Source organism: Bos mutus, chromosome 15 (assembly GCF_027580195.1).
Source record: "Bos mutus isolate GX-2022 chromosome 15, NWIPB_WYAK_1.1, whole genome shotgun sequence".
NCBI classification, from domain to species: domain Eukaryota; kingdom Metazoa; phylum Chordata; class Mammalia; order Artiodactyla; family Bovidae; genus Bos; species Bos mutus.
In genome coordinates this window covers 33,175,961-33,193,213 of record NC_091631.1, presented here as the reverse complement: position 1 = coordinate 33,193,213, position 17,253 = coordinate 33,175,961, and the positions used below count along the sequence as shown (strand labels likewise).

Below are 17,253 nucleotides of genomic sequence, written 5' to 3'. Positions count from 1 at the left end.
GGTGCTAGTAGTAAAGAACCTGCCTGCCAATGCATTGGGCATAAGACATGCGAGTTTGATCCGTGGGTCGGGAAGATCCCCTGAAGGAGGTATGGCAATCTACTCCAGTATTCCTGCCTGGAGAATCCCTTGGACAGAGGAGCCTGGTGGGCTACAGTCCATAGAGTTGCAAAGAGTTGGACATGATTGAAGTGATTTAGCACACAGTGCATCTGCGTGCTTGCCATGTGGTGTTGTCTTTGGTACAGGAGACTCATGGAAGTGCAAGATGAGATCTTTACTTTCAAAAAGCTGATAATCTAGATGGGGACTAGAGGATTGTCATAACTGAGGGAGCAAGGTCCCAAAGGTGGTGGAAGTAAGTAGGATCCAGAGCACCAGGGAAATTTTTTCCCCCTTTGAGGCAATTGAGAAATCAAGGAGGACATTATATCTACCAGTGGAGTTTTGAGATGTAGAGGAAATTTTAGGGAATTGAAGTCATCCTTTGTTTGCTAATCAAAGTAGGAGGCAGAATAATACACTGAGCAAGAAAGCAGAGGTGAGATGAGGGCTTTCGGAGGAAAGTGTGTAGGTTGGGAAGAGTACCAGGAGGGTTATTATATAGCTGTGAAGGCCCAATTGAAGTTTCTTAGCATGATTTCCTCATGGTCTAGTGCCAGGAAGTAATCTTGCTTCCATAGTCCTGGTACTATGTTCACTGGGATATAGAGGTAAATAAGACAGAGTGTAAGCCCTTAAACTCACAGATTAATGTTTGAGGAGAAGACATGAGAACAAGTTATTGAAATGCAATGTGATAGGGCAGTAAAATGGGAAGTTGGTGGAGGCCAAATTAGAGGAGAGTTGGGGTTAGGGGGATTAGGCCAGGGATGAAAACATCAAGGAGAACAAAATTAAGGCAGAAGGGGCTACAGAAGCATGAGAAGAGCCTGGAGGGTTCCAGGGGGAGCAGATAGATGTGGATGCCAAAGCCAGGGGCTCTGTAGAGTCTCAAGAAGAGGTGGGAGGAAGTGTGTGAACCTGGTTATAATGGGCTCTAAAAGCCACATTTAATGTATCTGTTTAGTGTATATCTGTCACCAGTATTAGAGGGAGAGAATGGGAATGATATCATGATCTGGAGACTAAATCCCCAGAGTCTAGGCCCTAGGTCTTGGACAGGGACAAGAATACATCCAGGGCCAGCAGTGTCGGCAGGAAATTAGAGGAGAAAAGGCAGTATTTTCAGTGGTTCATTTGAACTGACATGTAGAGTTGTCTGGCCACAACCAGTGGGAGGGTAGCTTTGGTGGTTATAGGAAAGGAATTGGTGGAAGGCCAACTGGTAGCACAGGAGAGTAGATCTTGGAGGGATAGCAGTGTGTGACAGATCTGATAAAGTCACTGAACTCTGATTGCATATATAGCCCCTGTGGGTATTGAAGGAGCAGAGGATGTGGCTGAGGCGTCATAGATGGGCAGGGGGAAAGGGGAAGTGTTTGACTCCAGTACAGGAGCGTGCTGGGCAGCAGGAAGTAAGGGCATGTTACAGATGGGGGAGAAAGAGCTTAGTGATCTAGAATAGTGATTGGAAAGGGAGGAGCAGTAAGAGAATCCCTTAAGGTAAAGGGACCTGGAGAAGGGAGTGGTCCTGTCTGAAGTGTCTGAAGGGTTGTGAAGTGTCTGAAGGGTTGACTGAGCCTGATGGTTGACTGGTGGGATGGCTGGATAGAGGGAAGGAGGCTGAGCAGGCAGCACTTAAGTGTTAAGAGTCCTAGTTGAAAAGTTCATGAACCTGGGAGGTGGGGGTAGGGTGAGGTGGGGAACTCTCCTCTCCCAGGCCAAGGGATTCTGCCTGACCTCAGCACCTTCCCGACACTTCTGTTTGTTCCCAGTGAAGAGCCGGAGGCCGTCCTTGGGGGAGCTACTCCTGCGGCATGCACACAGTCCAACCAGGGCTCGGCAGGCGGCACAGATGGTTCTCCAGCCTGGGAGAGATGGTGGCGCAGGACTTGGCCTAGGTGGGGGCTCCCCTGGGGCTTCGACGCCGGTCCTACCCGCCCGGGGTGGGGCCCCTGAGCGCCAAGGTGAGGCTCTGCGAGTCAAGAATGCTGTCTACTGTGCAGTCATTTTCCCTGAGTTTCTCAAGGAGTTGGCTGCCATCTCCCAGGCACACGCTGTCACCTCGCCTTTCTTGTTGGATACTTCCGAGGAGGGGTCTGGCTCTCCTGTCTCAGGCTTCGGGCCCCTCAACCCTTAACTTTCTTCCATGGACAATCAGGGCCTTGAGTGGCCTGGGCTGGGGCCAGGGTGTAGGCTCCTTTTTATGTTTGGAGGCAGTGGCAAGAGGACTTTTTAATTTATTTCTGATGAATGTTTTCTGGAGAACTTGTTGCAATATGTATAAAAGGGAAATCTCTATTCTGTGCTCATTTTTCTTTCCCACCCTTTATCTGTGGGGCTGGGGCCCCAAGAAAGTTGTAAATAGATGGGGAAGTGGTCAGGGTGTGTTCTCTCTGGTGAGGACATGATGCCAAGGTTTCAAGGTACTTCTTATACCTTTAGAGGGTGAGGGGACAGGAAGCCTAGGGAAAAAAGCTGGGGCTTTCCTCCAGACCCCCACAGGAAGAAGCAGCATGGGCCCAGGATGTTTGGGGGAGCAGCAGTTGATGTTTATTGGGGACCAGTACCCCTATGTCAGATCTTGGGGGCCTCGCCCCCTGCATCTTTCGCCTCAGCTTCATTCGTCGCTGTCGAACTCCGAGGATAGACCCTGCAGCAGGGGCAGGGACATGGAGTGCCGGTCGGGGTCCCCGGGGCCCCCACCCTGGGCTCCTGGTGGGGGGTTGCGGGGGCTGAAGAGCCAGTTCTCTGCCAGGGTTGGGGATAGTCACAGCTTGACTCATGCCCTGGTCTTTCTGCCTCCCTGATCCCTCCCTCTGGTCTTCTGTGCTGTACCCACCCCCTCACCAGGACCATGCTTCCGTCTCACCCTCCCCTGGCTCCCTTACTCCATCCCCTTGACCAGGGTCCAGTGTGGAGTTATGTGTGGCCCACACATTCCTGGGCTATACTCCCCATGCACTTTCCCTCCACCGTATCCCAGCCCTCTCATCTTCATTTCCTCTATCAGTACCTGACAGCATCTGAGGCCCCCTTCGGAAGGGGTTTCGGCCCTTGTAGGAGAATCTGGTTGGTCTGCACTCTGGCCCTTCTTGGGGAGGTGGTGTAGGTGGGGCTGGGACAGGTTGGGGCACATCAGCAGCTTCGGGGATATCATCAGAGGCTGATGTAGGGGCCGGAGGTGGCATGATGCTGAGGTTGGGTCTGGCCCAGCTGGCCCCTTGGGGCAGTGGGTCTTTGATCAGGGGCTTCTGTGGTCCCAGCACTCCCTTGGGTTGCAATGAAAACTTGAGGCAGGAGAAGGCAATAGGCAGTGACCGTTGTAACCGGAGCAGTTGGGGCTCATGGGCTGTCGGCAGCAGCCCCAGCTGTAGCCAGGAACAGGAGAAGACCTGGTAGATGATGTAGATGCTGTGGGTGCTTCGGAGCCAGGGAAGAGACGGCTGTAAGCTCACCTGCCCTGGTGGCAGCAGCAGGAAGGCCATCTTCTTGCGTAGACCCCCCATGTGTAAGTGGATCCGGCAGGGCTGCCCATCCAGCAGTCGCATTTCTTCATAGGTTATCTCTGCTCGGCTGTTTGGTGAGTATTCTCGAGTGCAGTGTGCGAAGGCACCCTCAGAGCCTGCCTGTTCCAGGAGGTTTGGTAGCAGCCCCACTGGTTGTAGTGCCCGCCGGCCCTGCCGACCTGGCAGAGCCAGGCGACTGTGGGCTGGGCGGGACTGTTTCACTAAAACACCCAGAAGGTCATAGCACGCTGCATCAGACAGAAAAGGTACTGCCACTACATTGGGCCCAAAGCGCTCCTCGATAACCTGCGGGCAGTCAGTATATAGGTCAGAGACTGAGTTAGGGGCCAGGTTAGAGTTAGTTAATCTGGTAGCCTGCTCTAGATGGACCCTCCCTCTGCCAGTGTTCTTTACACTCCACAACATGCTCAAAGTGTGGTGCTTCTTGTTTGTCTCCCAGTTCTTCCCTATAGCAAAACCTGAATGTCTGCTGTGTGCCAGACTCTGCTAGATGCAAGAGACTTTGTCCTTGTCCTAAAACAGCTCAGAGAGCAAACTGCAGAGCAGATGATTTAACAGCCTTTGTCTTTGATTGAAGAGGACCAAAGATAGTTTCTAGGTGATAATACTTTAGCTTTGAGGGAATTAGTAAGCTAACAGAATGGTCAGTCCACGCAGAGGGAACGGCCAGTGAAAAAACTTGAACTTACAAACTAAGAGGGGCATAATCAGGAACATATAATTTCATATTAAGTGTATGGAGAGGGACAAGGATACAGGAGCTTAATTATTCAAGGCCTTATGTGCTAACTGATGGGAATTTTATCCGGAGGACAGTGGGAAGCCACTTGAAGGGCTCTGGTTAGGAGGGGCACGATTCAAGTAGGCATTTTAGAAAGTTAATTTTGTCTAAGAAGGCTTAAAATAGAGAAAAGTCAGTTAAGAGCATTGTAAAATTCCAGGCAAGACATGGTAAGGCCCTGAAGTAAAACCCTGGGGGAAGATACTTAGGTTATAGAATTAGTAGGACTTGGTCACTTAAGGGGTGAGGGAAAGGCATCTTCAACGGTTATTCTTAGGTGATTGGTTAAATGTGTGCTGTTATTAACCAAGAGTGGATACACAAATAGGTTTGGAAGTCCATGCTTATACTATGTCTATAATCCCTTAGTATACACCTTCTGCCTGAGCTGAAGGATAGTTCTTGTGTGGATTTGAGGCCTCATGTTGGTAATACTAGTTCCTGTAGGCTTTTATGGATCACAGTTCCTCTTGGTTTGGTCCTTCTTGTCTTGGCCTTTTTGTGCTTGGTTTTTGCCATGAAAATTTATTAGGCCCTTATTCTTACCCTGAGGGCCCCAGTGTTATCCTAAAGTGCTCAGCTCTGTGCTAGGGTGAGTGTGTTCTTGGCAGAGTCATCATTTGAGACCACTGCCTGCTTCCACTGCACTTCTGGGTGGAAGTTCTGAGGACTTAGAGGCCTGCAAAGTTAGCCTCTCCAGGGGCAGCCCATGAAAGTGATGGTGGAAGATTATCTTCCTGGAGGTACCTTGGTGGTTTGAGTTCTGAATAGGGAGCCCTTGAGCCACATCCTGTTTAGTGAGATGTCCTATGAGTGCCCACTAACTCAGCAGTTCTGGAGAGGAGACCAGGTCACTCAAATGTGTCCTACTCCTTGAACTTGTCACATATCACCAGTGATTTATCCTGTATGTCTCTACCCTGACTTTCCTGACAATTTTCCATTTAAATAGGACAGGGAGTTTTTCTGATTTTCAGAGGAGGTGTAGCTTTCTGATAGTTAAAGAGCTCATTTACTTCACCCCAATTGATCAGGACCATCCTTTCCCATTGCTGAGACTAGTTGCTCTCATTCTTGGGAGGACCTTGGCTCTTCTCTTTCTGCCTGGGAAGCTGACCTCTGTGGTGAGCAAGTACTCCATTTCAAATGGGAGTTACGTGCCATTAAGGCTGCTTTGAGTTTACTGGACACTTCAAGATGATTGTTTTAAACTTGGTGAGTTGCCTTCTGCAAATGCTTCAAATTCACTTTAATTCAGATAACATGACCAGAATTGATCCCTAAACTCTCTAATCTCAGAAATTAGTGGCCATCTAAATTTGGTGTGGTTTTTTGGACACCGACAACTCAGATAGAGCTGAAATCTGCCTGCTCCTGAAAATCTGTATTTTTTGGTTCAAAACCCAAGTTTATCATTCTGTGGAAGTTAAACTGGAGGGAATATCTGTGAAGAGGTCGAAGGTAAAGTTCAGGTTCTTTAGAAAATGTAAAAGGCCTTTCACCATTAGCCCCTGTACCTCTTCTTCCTCATTTTCATCACTACTTCTTTGAACTCTATTCCAGAGGACTATTTGCAGTTCACTAATACACATTTTTATTTTCCCTTTCTTGGCTTTTGCACATAGTCTACCTTTAGTTAGTACACTGTTCACTCACTCCTGCCCCCTTCCCCTCCATTTAGGTGTTTCTTACTCACTCTTGGAGAAGGCAGTGGCACTCCACTCCAGTACTCTTGCCTGGAAAATCCCATGGACGGAGGAGCCTGGTAGGCTACAGTCCATGGGGTCGCTAAGAGTTGGACACGACTGAGCGACTTCACTTTCACTTTTCACTTTCATGCATTGGAGAAGGAAATGGCAACCCACTCCAGTGTTCTTGCCTGGAGAATCCCAGGGACGGGGGAACCTGGTAGGCTACCGTCTATGGGGTCACACAGAGTCGGACACGACTGAAGTGACTTAGCGTAGTGTAGCGTACTCACTCTTTATGTGCCAGGTATTCCTCTTCCCTCCATGTGAATAACTACTTGTAGAGCTAGAATGTTACTCACTCCAGGAAGCCTTCCTGACCTTCTAAGTCTATCCCCAACATAGCACTTCCTACTCTCATAGCTCTCCATCCATTGTCTTTCAAGGAAGCTTTTGTACCTATATTTGCAATTGTAATCAAATTGGACACTTAGTGCACTTAGTTCAGCGCCTCTCACAGGAGACAGCACTGAGTAAATATTAGTTATTATTGTCTTCACCCTTCCAACCTCTTCTTACTTACAAGCTGCTGAGACCTATGTAGGTTACACTGTGTTATTTCCTCTTTTGCCCTCTTTTCCTACCTTATCTTTGATGAGAGTCCAGGTGGCATCAGCTTCATCCAGTGTCAGCAGGTGGGGGGTACCAACCAACATGATGGGGTGTGGGAGGGGTTAGGCTGGGCAGTGGCTGCTGCAGGAACCCCAAGCTGCCCAGGGAGGTGAGGCCCCAGGTGCCAGACTCTGACCTACTGCAGCATGAGGTCATAGAGGTCCTGCTGGGTGTTGGGGCCTTGGGTGGGGAGAGGGCAATCACTTTCATAACCCCACTGTACCCACAGCCTGAGTGCATACTTTTTAGTCAACCCGTTCATTCTCCTGCTTTAGTGGGGGAGGAAGATTCAGGTATCCATTAGGATGTGTTTATATGTGTGTGTAGTTCTTGGTCTGAATTCTTTAAGGAAACAGGATCAAGCCTTTCCTCCGTGAAGCAATTTGCAATGCTCTGTTGTCAGTTGCAAGTGACTTCTTTGTGAGGTTGGATTGGGGTCTTGAAAGACATGGGAGAAGCACAGATCAGGACTTAAACTGAGAACAAAGCAGTGGCTCTGAACCTTGGCTGTACTTTGGAACTAACTGAAAGCTTTAAAAATTATTAGTACCTGGATCCTATGCCCAAGGATTTTGACTTAATTGGTCAGGAATATGCCTGGGCATCAGGAATTCTTAAAGCTCTCAGGCAATTCTAATGTGCAGCCTAGGTTGAAACCCTTTATTAATGAGTGGGTTACAATTGCAATAAAAACCAGATGTGTGTAGGAGGGTGCCAAGCTGAGCAGTGACAGTGTGGAGGATAAGAATTGAATTAGGATAGTGTTGCCTTAGTAACTGAAGAGAATTTTCAGGAAGCCAGAATTTCCCAGGTGAATTTAAGAAGAATTTTCTTCATCCTCTGTTCCCTTTCCTAGGCTGCTTTGTATCTGGTGGATGCTCTTTATGGCCCTAATCTTTGGTTTTCACTTGTGTCTCTGCCACAAAATCTCAACCTGTTGTTTTGCTGAAGAAGAGTGGTTTTTTCCCTGGAGAAGAACCACTCTAGAGAGTCTTTCTAGTAGCTACTTTCCCACTCCACTCCTGTGTGCCTGCGGAGACCCCTGGCATGTGGGGTGCATCCTCCCCTGTCCTTCCCCAGCATGTAGGGTTACCCCATGAAGTTGGCCATTGTCTGAGCTGGCTGAGGTGATATAAGTATGAAGCACTAGGAAGGGTCCTACCATGGTGGGAGTGTTGCCAGGAAAAGTTTCCTAGAGGAGCAGTGACTGGCCACAGGAGAGGGTCGGTCTAGCTTCCTAGACAGAGCTAGGATATCAGGTCTTTGAGCAAAGGTTTGACTGAGCATGCGCCATGGTCCAGGAGAAGAATTAATAGTCAAATATTTGTTAAAATTGTGTTAGAGACTATTCCAAACACTTCAAATGAATTATCTTAGTGAATCCTTTTAGTAATCCTTGAAGTAGATAGTGTCATTTCCATTTTATGGGTGAATTAACAGGCTCAGAGAGGTTAAATAAATTTAGTGCAAGGCATACAGTGAGTTATTGGAGGATCTGAGATTCAAATTCATGCCTGCCTGACTCCAGCTTTAACCATTAACCAGTAGTTCTTTTTTGGTGAAGGGAGAGATCAACATATTCCTTCTGCTCACCTGAGTGTGTTGGGAGAGCTTTGTGCAGGTGGAAGTACAGTGTGGTGTAGAGAAAAGGAAATGGGTAGGATGAGAGAAGAGGTGCAGTAGACCAAACCAGAAATCCCAAGGTTCTTGTTATGAGAAACCAAGTCTCTTCCTTCTGATGCCCCTCTGGCACATTTTTAATTATGGTTGATGAGGAGAGGTCACCTCATAAAGTATAGTTGGCACCTGTTTTCTCTTAGAAAGGAATTCTGAGTGAGGAGGACAGAGGTAGAGAGCAGACAAGGACAAGATGCTTGGGGGAAGGCTGGCCATAAGTGCAAGGAGACAGAGGCAGAGGGACAGAGACAGTGAGAGCTGCTGGGAGACAGGGGCAGGGAGTAATACACATCTGTCTCCTGAGGGGTGATCCAGATTGAGAAGCAGGTGGATGAAGCAGGTGCAGGGATGATGTACTGTTGGTGAAATCAGATGAGGCTCTCTTTTCAGATTTTTGTTCATAGCAGGGGCTCAGAGGTGAAATTGGGTACAGTTCAACTCCTTGGCCAGAATCCTACGCCTCTGTCTTCTCTCTCTTGCTGTCTTATTACCATGATTCTCCAGACTCCCTAATCCCTTATTGCCCTACCCTAAGTAAATCTGTCTTTCCTTTTGGCACATAGAATCTGAGACTGAAAATTGTTGAAGGAAAAGAGATGACAGCTGAGTTCTGGGTGGAGTTGATGAGCCCAAGGACTGGGCTGTTTGGGCCATATCCTGTTCATGGGTTTTGCCACCACTATAGAACCTTCTGTGGTCTCCCTTGCGAAAGGGGCACAGCTCGTCAGCGTATTTAAGGAGTGACCAGAGTGGAGAGCATGAGGGGAACAAACAGGTGGGGGCTGTTATCCAGAGAACAGTGCTGCTTTCTGCAAGAACTTCTAGGGTAGTATAGAATGGTGTTGGGAGCAAAGACTTTAGAGTGACAAAGAGTCCTAACAGGTCTCTTCACTTCTCTTGGGCTACAGGGATAATCCTACAGGTCCCTAATCCCTTATTTGAAATCTTTTGGGATGGGTGTGTTTTGGGATTCAGGATGATTCAGATTTTAGAAAGGGAATATAGTGCCTTTATGATACATAAAGTAATACCCCAGTGAGATTCAGGGCAGTGCCCTACTGTATTCAAATCTATCAATGTTTCTGTAGCTAAATATATGAATATTCACACTAAGTGAGATAAATAGATATTATAAATAGGATCGTGACGGGTCAGGTCAGATTTTGGGTCAAAGTTATGAACAAACTATTGTTTCTTCAGAGATTTTTTTATTTTGGAATTATAGATAAGGGATTATGGGCTTATAATTGTTCTCAGGTTGTTGTGGAGGAGTAAGTGTGCCAGAAAAGCCTTCTAAACACACCACATGGTAGGTATGTATGCAATCTCAATCCAAAACAAAATACAAATGTCCAAGGGGGTGGACTTTTTGACTTACAGTGGACAATGTACGGCTTTGGACTCAGCTGCCTTGGGAGTTGTGCACAACCACAGAGTGAAGGTGCCTTAGAAGAGAGGCTTCCTGTGGTGGGTGGGGAACAGGATTCATTGCTTTTGAACATTGGCTGCATATGATTTCCCTTTTCATGTACCAGAGGGGGAAGGTGTGTGTGTGCGCGTGCGTGTGTGTGTGTGTGTGTGTGAGTGACACAGGACTGTCACACATATCTTTATATTTCTTTATAATAATGTTGTAATAAATATCTTACTGCATACATGTTTGTTCACATCTCTAATTATTTTGTCAATATAGATTTTTTGAGGAGGTTTCACTAAGAGAAAGATGTAAAAGACTGATGACCCATTATTAGGGTTAGAATTTTATCAAAGTTATCTGCAAAATCACTGCCTGGATGGTTCTTTACCTCAGAACTTCATGAAAAAGTTTAGCCTTGGGAAAGACTGAGTCCACACTTGGGCTGAGAAAAACTGGATTTGCTCCTTGTCCACTTGGCTTCAGTGTGACAGCACTCTGAAAATCACACAGCTTCTGGGCTGTCTCTGTAGTTATTTGTTGATGAGGACCTGGAGATGGCATCACTTGCTTTTCTTCAGATCCGCAGCCTCCCGTGTGGCATCCCATGGTGCTCGGTCCAGCTGCCTGTGCCGAGTGGTCTGACTGCTCCCAGTTCAGGTCTTTGTGATTAACTCCAGTACCCACTGTTATGATCATTTTCCCGGAGAGCTTAGGTCTGGCTGTGCAGCCTGCAGCTTTCTCTGACTGCGTGACAGTGTCTCCCTACCTTTTATGTGAGAATATACTCATTCTAGACTTAACGCCAGGCTTCCCTGGTGGCTCAGCAGTAAAGAATCCTCCTGCAGTGCAGGAGATGGGTAGGGAAGATCCCCTGGAGGAGGAAATGGTAACCCACTCCAGTATTCTTGCCTGGGAAAGCCCATGGACAGAAGAGCCTGATGGACTAGAGTTTCTGGGGTCGCAGAGTTGGACATGATTGAACACATGACTGACCACGCACCCAGACTTAATGCCAGCTTGAAAGATCTTTCTTTCTGTGTAAGGTCCTTGCAGTTGGGAGTTTTTTTTAACAGAAAGTGAATCCCATGTTAGGCAACACCACGACACTTCCTATTTAATATCTCTGTTCTCTGGCAGCCACAGCAGTGTGAAATATTCCTATTTCATCATATTGCACCAACATCGTGTGCTTCCCATGATGCTGGCCAGGACAAATGGAGGTGCTGATGAGAATTTTATTTGAGAATTCTATATTCTTGTTTGAGGATGCACAAAAGGGCATGTTGGTAAGAGAAGATAATGATCTCTGGCAAACAGGTGAAGTGGTTACAATGATTTTCTGGGCTATCAAAGTTTCTTTCAGTTGAACCCCTGACCCCTGAAGCTATAGGCCCAGGGACAGAAGTTCTAGTCATCAATATCTGAGACTTTGGCAGAGCAGTGAGGGTAGGGAGAATAATGGTTTACATATAGAGACCCAGAAGGTTCTCTGAACTGAGAATGTCTTCAGGATCAGGGTCTTGGAAAAATTTGGGAATCCAGGGCACCTTATCCCAATTATTAGAAAGTGGGGAATAAGCCTGCTTAACTCCTTCCCGAAGGATAGGCTGAAAACAGAATCAGGCTCCAGGCATAGAGGGAAGGCTATAATCCCAGATAGGTGCCCAAGGACTTCCAGAGGCCGTGTCCCTCTTTCCAGACCCCTGGGTCCAGGATCTGTAGAGAAGCTTTGGTGTAGGAACGTGGGCAGACTTAGGTTAAAATGATGGAGCAGAGTTGGGGGAGAAGGAGGAGGGTGGTTTTAAGTTAAATCGTGTATTGTGATCCCAGGATTATTCCCTGGCACCTTTTCTTATCTCCTCTGCATGGCAACATGGTTGCCCATCTCCTGTCTCCTCCCAAGCAGGATGCATGGCTAGACCAGTCTACAGATGCCACTGGTACACCGAGACTTCACAGCAAATATCTGTTGAGTGGTTGTCACAGTCATACACAGATCATGGGACAAAGATGACACCACACCTCCAGACCACAGACTCCTCTGAATGTCCCCCCTCTCCCACCCTCAGGCTCCCTTGTTTTCGTTGTTCATTAGAACTGGCTTTTCTTGAATGTGAAGATTTCTAGGAGCCGGTCCCTAATCTGCTTCGTGTGGGCCCCATAGATGAGAGGGTTAAGGGCAGGTGGCAGCAGCAAGTAGATGTTAGAGAGAAGGATGTGCACAGGCTTGGGGACGGTGTGACGACCAAAGCGGTGTGTGAGGTAGGAGAAGAGACCAGGCACATAGAAGGCTAGAATGACACAGATGTGGGAACTACATGTACCAAAGGCCTTGGCACGGGCTTCCCGGGTAGGCAGCTGCAGCACAGCGTGGGCGATGAGCCCATAGGAGCCTGTGATGCCTAGAATATCTATACCTGACACAGCCAACGAAAGCACCAGCCCATACAAATTGTTGGCTTGTGTGTTACCCACCACCAGCTCCACCACTGCCATGTGTGCACAGTAGGCATGGTCTATGGTCTGGGCTTGGAAGTGCTCAAATCGTGCAACCAGCAGAGGGAAAGGCACAACAATAGCCACAGCTTTTAGTGCCAGTGCCAGGGCTGCATACCCCACACGGGCTTTGGTGACTAGGATGGGGTAGTGCAATGGACGCCCTACTGCCACAGCACGGTCACAGGCCATGGCCAACAGTACACCGGATTCCACAGCCGTCAGTGCGTGAACAAAGAACATCTGGACCAGGCAGGCAGCGTATGGCACAGGCCGAGGCCCGAGCCACAGCACAGCCAGCAGCCCTGGAGCTATAGATGTGGCTAAGCTCAGATCTGTGGCTGCCAGGGTGGCCAGGAGCAGAAACATGGGCTGATGCAGTGTGGAGTCTGTCTGCACCACTGCCAGCAGTGCTCCATTGCCCAGCAGGGAAAGCAGATACATGGGCCCAAAGACCAGTGTCAGCCAGGCCTGCACACCCCCTAGCCCTGGGATGCCAGTCAGTATGAAGAAGGTTGGGCATGAGAAAGTAGAGTTGGGCTGTGGAGCTTCTGTCATTCTGTGGGGTCAGAGCTTTTGGGCTCATGGAAGCATGACTCATGATGGGTGAAGGACAAAGGGAGAGATTTTGGGGGTGTCAGTGTGGCACAGATCCATCCATATGTGTAGGAGTCATGCAGGGCTGGGAGGCAGTGGTATAACCTTTGATTGGGGTTATATAGATATAACCTTGGATAATCAGGGTCACAACCCTAGCTAGGGTGAAATCCTTTTGCCTGAAAGTCCATGAGTGTTGGGGGAGCAAAGGGGGACAGTGGAAATGAAGTGGGGGTGTCACTGCTGCAGTGCTAGAATAGCTGGAGCCTTCCAGTTGGGGCTCATCAGCTGAGATGACTTTTTCTTCCTCAGAGTCCAAGTAGAGTCAGTCTCAGTCTCTGTAGATGGAGAGAAAGCCAGTGCTGGGTGGCGATCAGGCCTCAGGCTGGTCCTGTTCCTGACTATCTTAGGCAGAACTCCTGGGCCCAGCTTCCTCAGCTCTACAGCAGGGGTAGGCACAATGATCTTATGTGTTGCCCAGCTTTAACATTCTGGGCACCAGCCCTCTAAGAAGAAAGGAAAAGAGAGAGAAAGGGAGAAACAGGAGGAGGAGGCAGAAGGGGCTTGGAGCAAAGTAGGGAGGCTGATACGATGGGAGAAAACCTGGTGGGCTTTTGGGGTTTGGGGTTCTTCTGTTATTCTTCACTCCATGCTGAAGTAATGAACTTGAACACGGGCTGGAGAATTGACGCTGCGCAAGCAACGGAGGTTTGACGTGGGAAGCAACAGAGAGATGGCAGTAAAGAAAGAACTTCTCTGTCTCCTTTCCTTCTTCACATTCCAGAAGGGGGGTCACATTCCAGAATTGAGTCTCATTCCTGGGGTGCCAAGGGCAGAGCAGTTGACAGAGGGGCAGGAAATGGCACTCAACACAGACTAGCAGCCAGAGGAGGAAGAAATATCTCTGGTGTTGGAGGAGGCAGGGTGAGTAGAACCAGTTTCTCCCAGAACCTAGCCCACAGCAGAAACTTAGTGAAGGTTGGATGGATAAATGAAGGAGGAAAAAAGCCCCAGAAGACTTGACTGAGGAAAGCTCCTAAGCACCATGGGTTTGCAGCTTCTCTTCACCTTGACTGCTGCCTGTGGGGCCCTTTATGTGGCTGTTCTACCTGCTTCCCTCAGGGCCCTTACCCCTCCCACCTGGGCCATATTAACTCTTCCTTGTACTGCGTCTGGTAGCCTGGGTAACTCAGGAAGTAGTGTAAAGAGGCAGAGATGGGGACAATGATCAAAGAGACTGACTTTTGGCATTGAAAGATCTGGGTTAGAGGAAACTTTCTCTGGGAGGTCTTTGCTGACTCATTGATGTCTGGAGAGAAAAGACCTTGCTTTCTTTCTTCTTTAATAGCATCAGTTCCCCTCTATTGTAATTGTCTCTCTTTCCTCCACTAGACTGAAAGAGTTACAGGCAGTGTTTCTTATTAGCCTCAATATAACCAGCACTTATCATAATATCTGGTAGTTAATTGTCAATAAATAAATGTTTATTGCTCTTAATTGTGGGACAAAACTGCTGGCCCAAACGGCCACCCAGACAGCATTTGCTGACTAACAGTGGTGCCTACAGTTTCAGAAGCCTCCAGTATCCATGGAAATGAAAAAGACTCACCATTTACCACAAGTCCACCGAGTAAAATTCTTTCTGCTATGATGACACATATTCTAAAAATCACCACAGTATGTAAGATAAAATAACAAAATCACAGGGACTATGGAAAAAATAGGAGTAGGGACATAACATTAAAATGTTCATCAGTGAAACATTTGAGAAAGAATGTGAACCTAGTACAAGTGGTAGTGCTGTTTTACACATGTTAAACCGTTAGGATGTAACAGAACTTGTGGGATGAGCCAAAGCAGTTCTAAGGGGGAATGTCAGCAATAAATGCCTGCATTAAAAAGCAAGAGAGATTCCATTTAAACAACCTCACTCTCCCCCTGCAGGAACTGGAAAAAGAACAAACTGAGCCCAAAGTTACCAGAAGAAGGAAAAGATTAGAACAGAAAGACATGAACAGGAAAATAGAAAATATTAACCAAAGTTAGTTCTTTGAAAAGATAAATTAATAAATCCTTAGCTAGACTCACCAAGGGAAACAAAAAAGAGATCAAATCAATAAAAGTATAAATAAAAAGGAGACATTAGAATGGATACCACAGAAATTCTAAGAATTATGAGAGGCTACTGTGAATGAACTATACCAACAAACTGTACAACCTAGAAGAAATGGAAAAATTCTTAGAAGCATAACCTATAATTCAAGACTGGATCAGGAAAAAATAGAAAATCTGAATAGATCAATTACTAGTAAGGAGATTGAATCAGTAATCAAAATTCTACCAATGAAGAAAAGTCCAGGACCGGATGGTTTCACTAGTAAATTTTTGCCAAATATTTTAAATAAGAATTAACCCAGGCCTTCTTAAACTCTTTCAAAAAAGTTGAAGAGGAGGGACAACTCCCAAACTCATTTCATAAGACCAGCATTCTGATAACAAAATCAGAAAAGGACACTACTAGAAAAGAAAATTATAGGCCAGTATCCCTGATAAATATGAATGCAAAGATTCTCAATAAAGTACAGCAAATCAAACTATTCCAAAATCTTGCAGGACAAGGAAGACAAAGATATCATATGCACAAAAAAGAGAATTACAGGTCAGTTGAACATAAATGCAAAAATCCTCAATAAAATATTAGCAACAAATTCAACAATACATTAAAAGGATCATAAACCAGGATCAAGTATAGGGTTTTTCCTGGGATTCAAGGGTGATTCAGCATAAACACAAATGAAGCAATGTGATACATCATGTTAATAAAATGAAAAACGAATCACATGATCATCTAAATAGATGCAGAAAAAACATGACAAAATTCAGCATCCTCATGATAAAAACTCTTAACAAATTAGGCATAGAAGGAATATATCATAAAAAGGCAATATATGACAAGCTCATATCAACTTTTCACTGTACTCAATGGTGAAAGGTTGAAAACTTGTATTCTAAAATCAAAACAAGACAGTTTCACCACTGTCAGCCACTCTCACCACTGTCAGCCACTCTCAGCACCCATTTTCAACATAGCGCTAGAAGTCCTGGCTAGAACAAGAAGGCAAGAAAAAGAAATAAAAGGTATCTGAAGTGAAAAGGAAGAAGCAAAATGGTCTCTAGTTTTAGATGACATGATTTTTACATATAGAAAATCCTGAAAACAATCAAAAAGCTGTTAAAACTGATCAATGAATTCAATACACTTGTAGGATACAAAATTAACTTCCAAAAATCAATAGCATTTTATATACTAATGACAAATTTAATGAAAAAGAAATAAAAGAAATTGATCTCATTTACAATAGCATCAAAAACAATAAAATAGGGAAAAAATTTGACTAAGAAGATGAAAAGAGAAATAGAATATTCTAAAAGCTATTGATATAAGATATTGATGAAAGAAATTGAACAAGACAGATAAATGGGAAATGTGTTCATGGATTGGAAGAATTAATTTTATTAAAATGTCATTACTACCAAAAGTCATCTATAGATTCAATGCAATCTCTATAAAGATTCCTATAGCATTTTTTTTACAGTAGTAGAAAAAATCTCTTAAAATTTATAAGGAACCACAAAGACCTTGAATAACCAAAGACATCCCAAGAAAGAAGATCATAAAGCTATACTCTATAGTTATCAAAACAGTGGACACACTGGGGAAAGAGAGGGTGGGAAGAATTGAGAGAGTAGTATAGACATATATACACTACCATGTGTAAAAAAGCTAGGTAGTGGGAAGCTATCTTTTCTCCACTGAGTATTCTTAGCTTCCTTGTCAAATATTAGTTGACTGTATATACTTGGGTTTATTCCTAGGCTCTCAATTCTGTTTCATTGATCTATTTGTCTACTTTTCTGCCACTATCATACTGTTATTTTTTTTCATTAAAATTTTTATTTTATTTTTAAATATAAATTTATTTAATTTGGAGGCTAATTACTTTATAATATTGTATTGGTTTGGCCATACATTGACATTTTCTTTATTTTTTTAATTGTAGTATAATTTGTTTACAATGTTGTGTTAGTTTTTTGCTGTCCAACAATGTGAATCAGCTGTATATATACATACATACATACAGGTATGACCTAAATCATATCCCTCATGATATACAGTGGAAGTGACAAATAGATTCAAGGGATTAGATCTGATAGACAGAGTGCCTGAAGAACTATGGATGGAGATTCAGGACATTGTACAGGAGGCCATCCCCAAGAAAAAGAAATGAAAAA

At 45.6% G+C, this 17,253-nt stretch overlaps 3 protein-coding genes across 3 annotated transcripts in view; 1 reads left to right on the top strand and 2 right to left on the bottom strand.

Annotated features, from left to right (window-relative positions):
* Nucleotides 1–10,105, top strand: part of FHIP1B (FHF complex subunit HOOK interacting protein 1B) — a 33,900-nt gene extending 23,795 nt beyond the window's left edge. Inside the window, 1 exon segment of the mRNA XM_070383836.1 lies at nucleotides 1,878–10,105. Coding sequence (XP_070239937.1) covers nucleotides 1,878–2,242 — 365 coding nt within the window. The 3' untranslated portion in view covers nucleotides 2,243–10,105.
* C15H11orf42 (chromosome 15 C11orf42 homolog) lies at nucleotides 2,723–6,817 on the bottom strand. The gene is made up of 3 exons (XM_005907129.2): nucleotides 6,746–6,817; nucleotides 3,119–3,917; nucleotides 2,723–2,853 (listed from the first exon to the last, which is right to left on the bottom strand). Exons 1-3 carry the CDS (start codon nucleotides 6,815–6,817, stop codon nucleotides 2,723–2,725), a joined length of 1,002 nt encoding a protein of 333 aa, XP_005907191.1.
* A 1,853-nt stretch (nucleotides 10,106–11,958) lies between the features above and the next one.
* OR52W1 (olfactory receptor family 52 subfamily W member 1) lies at nucleotides 11,959–12,933 on the bottom strand. Its single transcript, XM_005907130.2, has one exon. The coding sequence runs from the start codon at nucleotides 12,919–12,921 to the stop codon at nucleotides 11,959–11,961; it is 963 nt and encodes a 320-aa protein (XP_005907192.2). The 5' UTR covers nucleotides 12,922–12,933.
* Between the last annotated feature and the right edge of the window lie 4,320 nt (nucleotides 12,934–17,253).

Bases quoted from the DNA above. Each gene is read 5' to 3' on its own strand.
- OR52W1 (XM_005907130.2), bottom strand. From the start codon at position 12,921: ATGACAGAAGCTCCACAGCCCAACTCTACTTTCTCATGCCCAACCTTC.
- C15H11orf42 (XM_005907129.2), bottom strand. From the start codon at position 6,817: ATGTTGGTTGGTACCCCCCACCTGCTGACACTGGATGAAGCTGATGCC. The intron at 3,918-6,745 runs GTAGGAAAAGAG...GACTGCCCGCAG, and splicing joins GGACTCTCATCAAAGATAAG to GTTATCGAGGAGCGCTTTGG. The intron at 2,854-3,118 runs GTACTGATAGAG...CAACCCTGGCAG, and splicing joins GGGGCCTCAGATGCTGTCAG to AGAACTGGCTCTTCAGCCCC.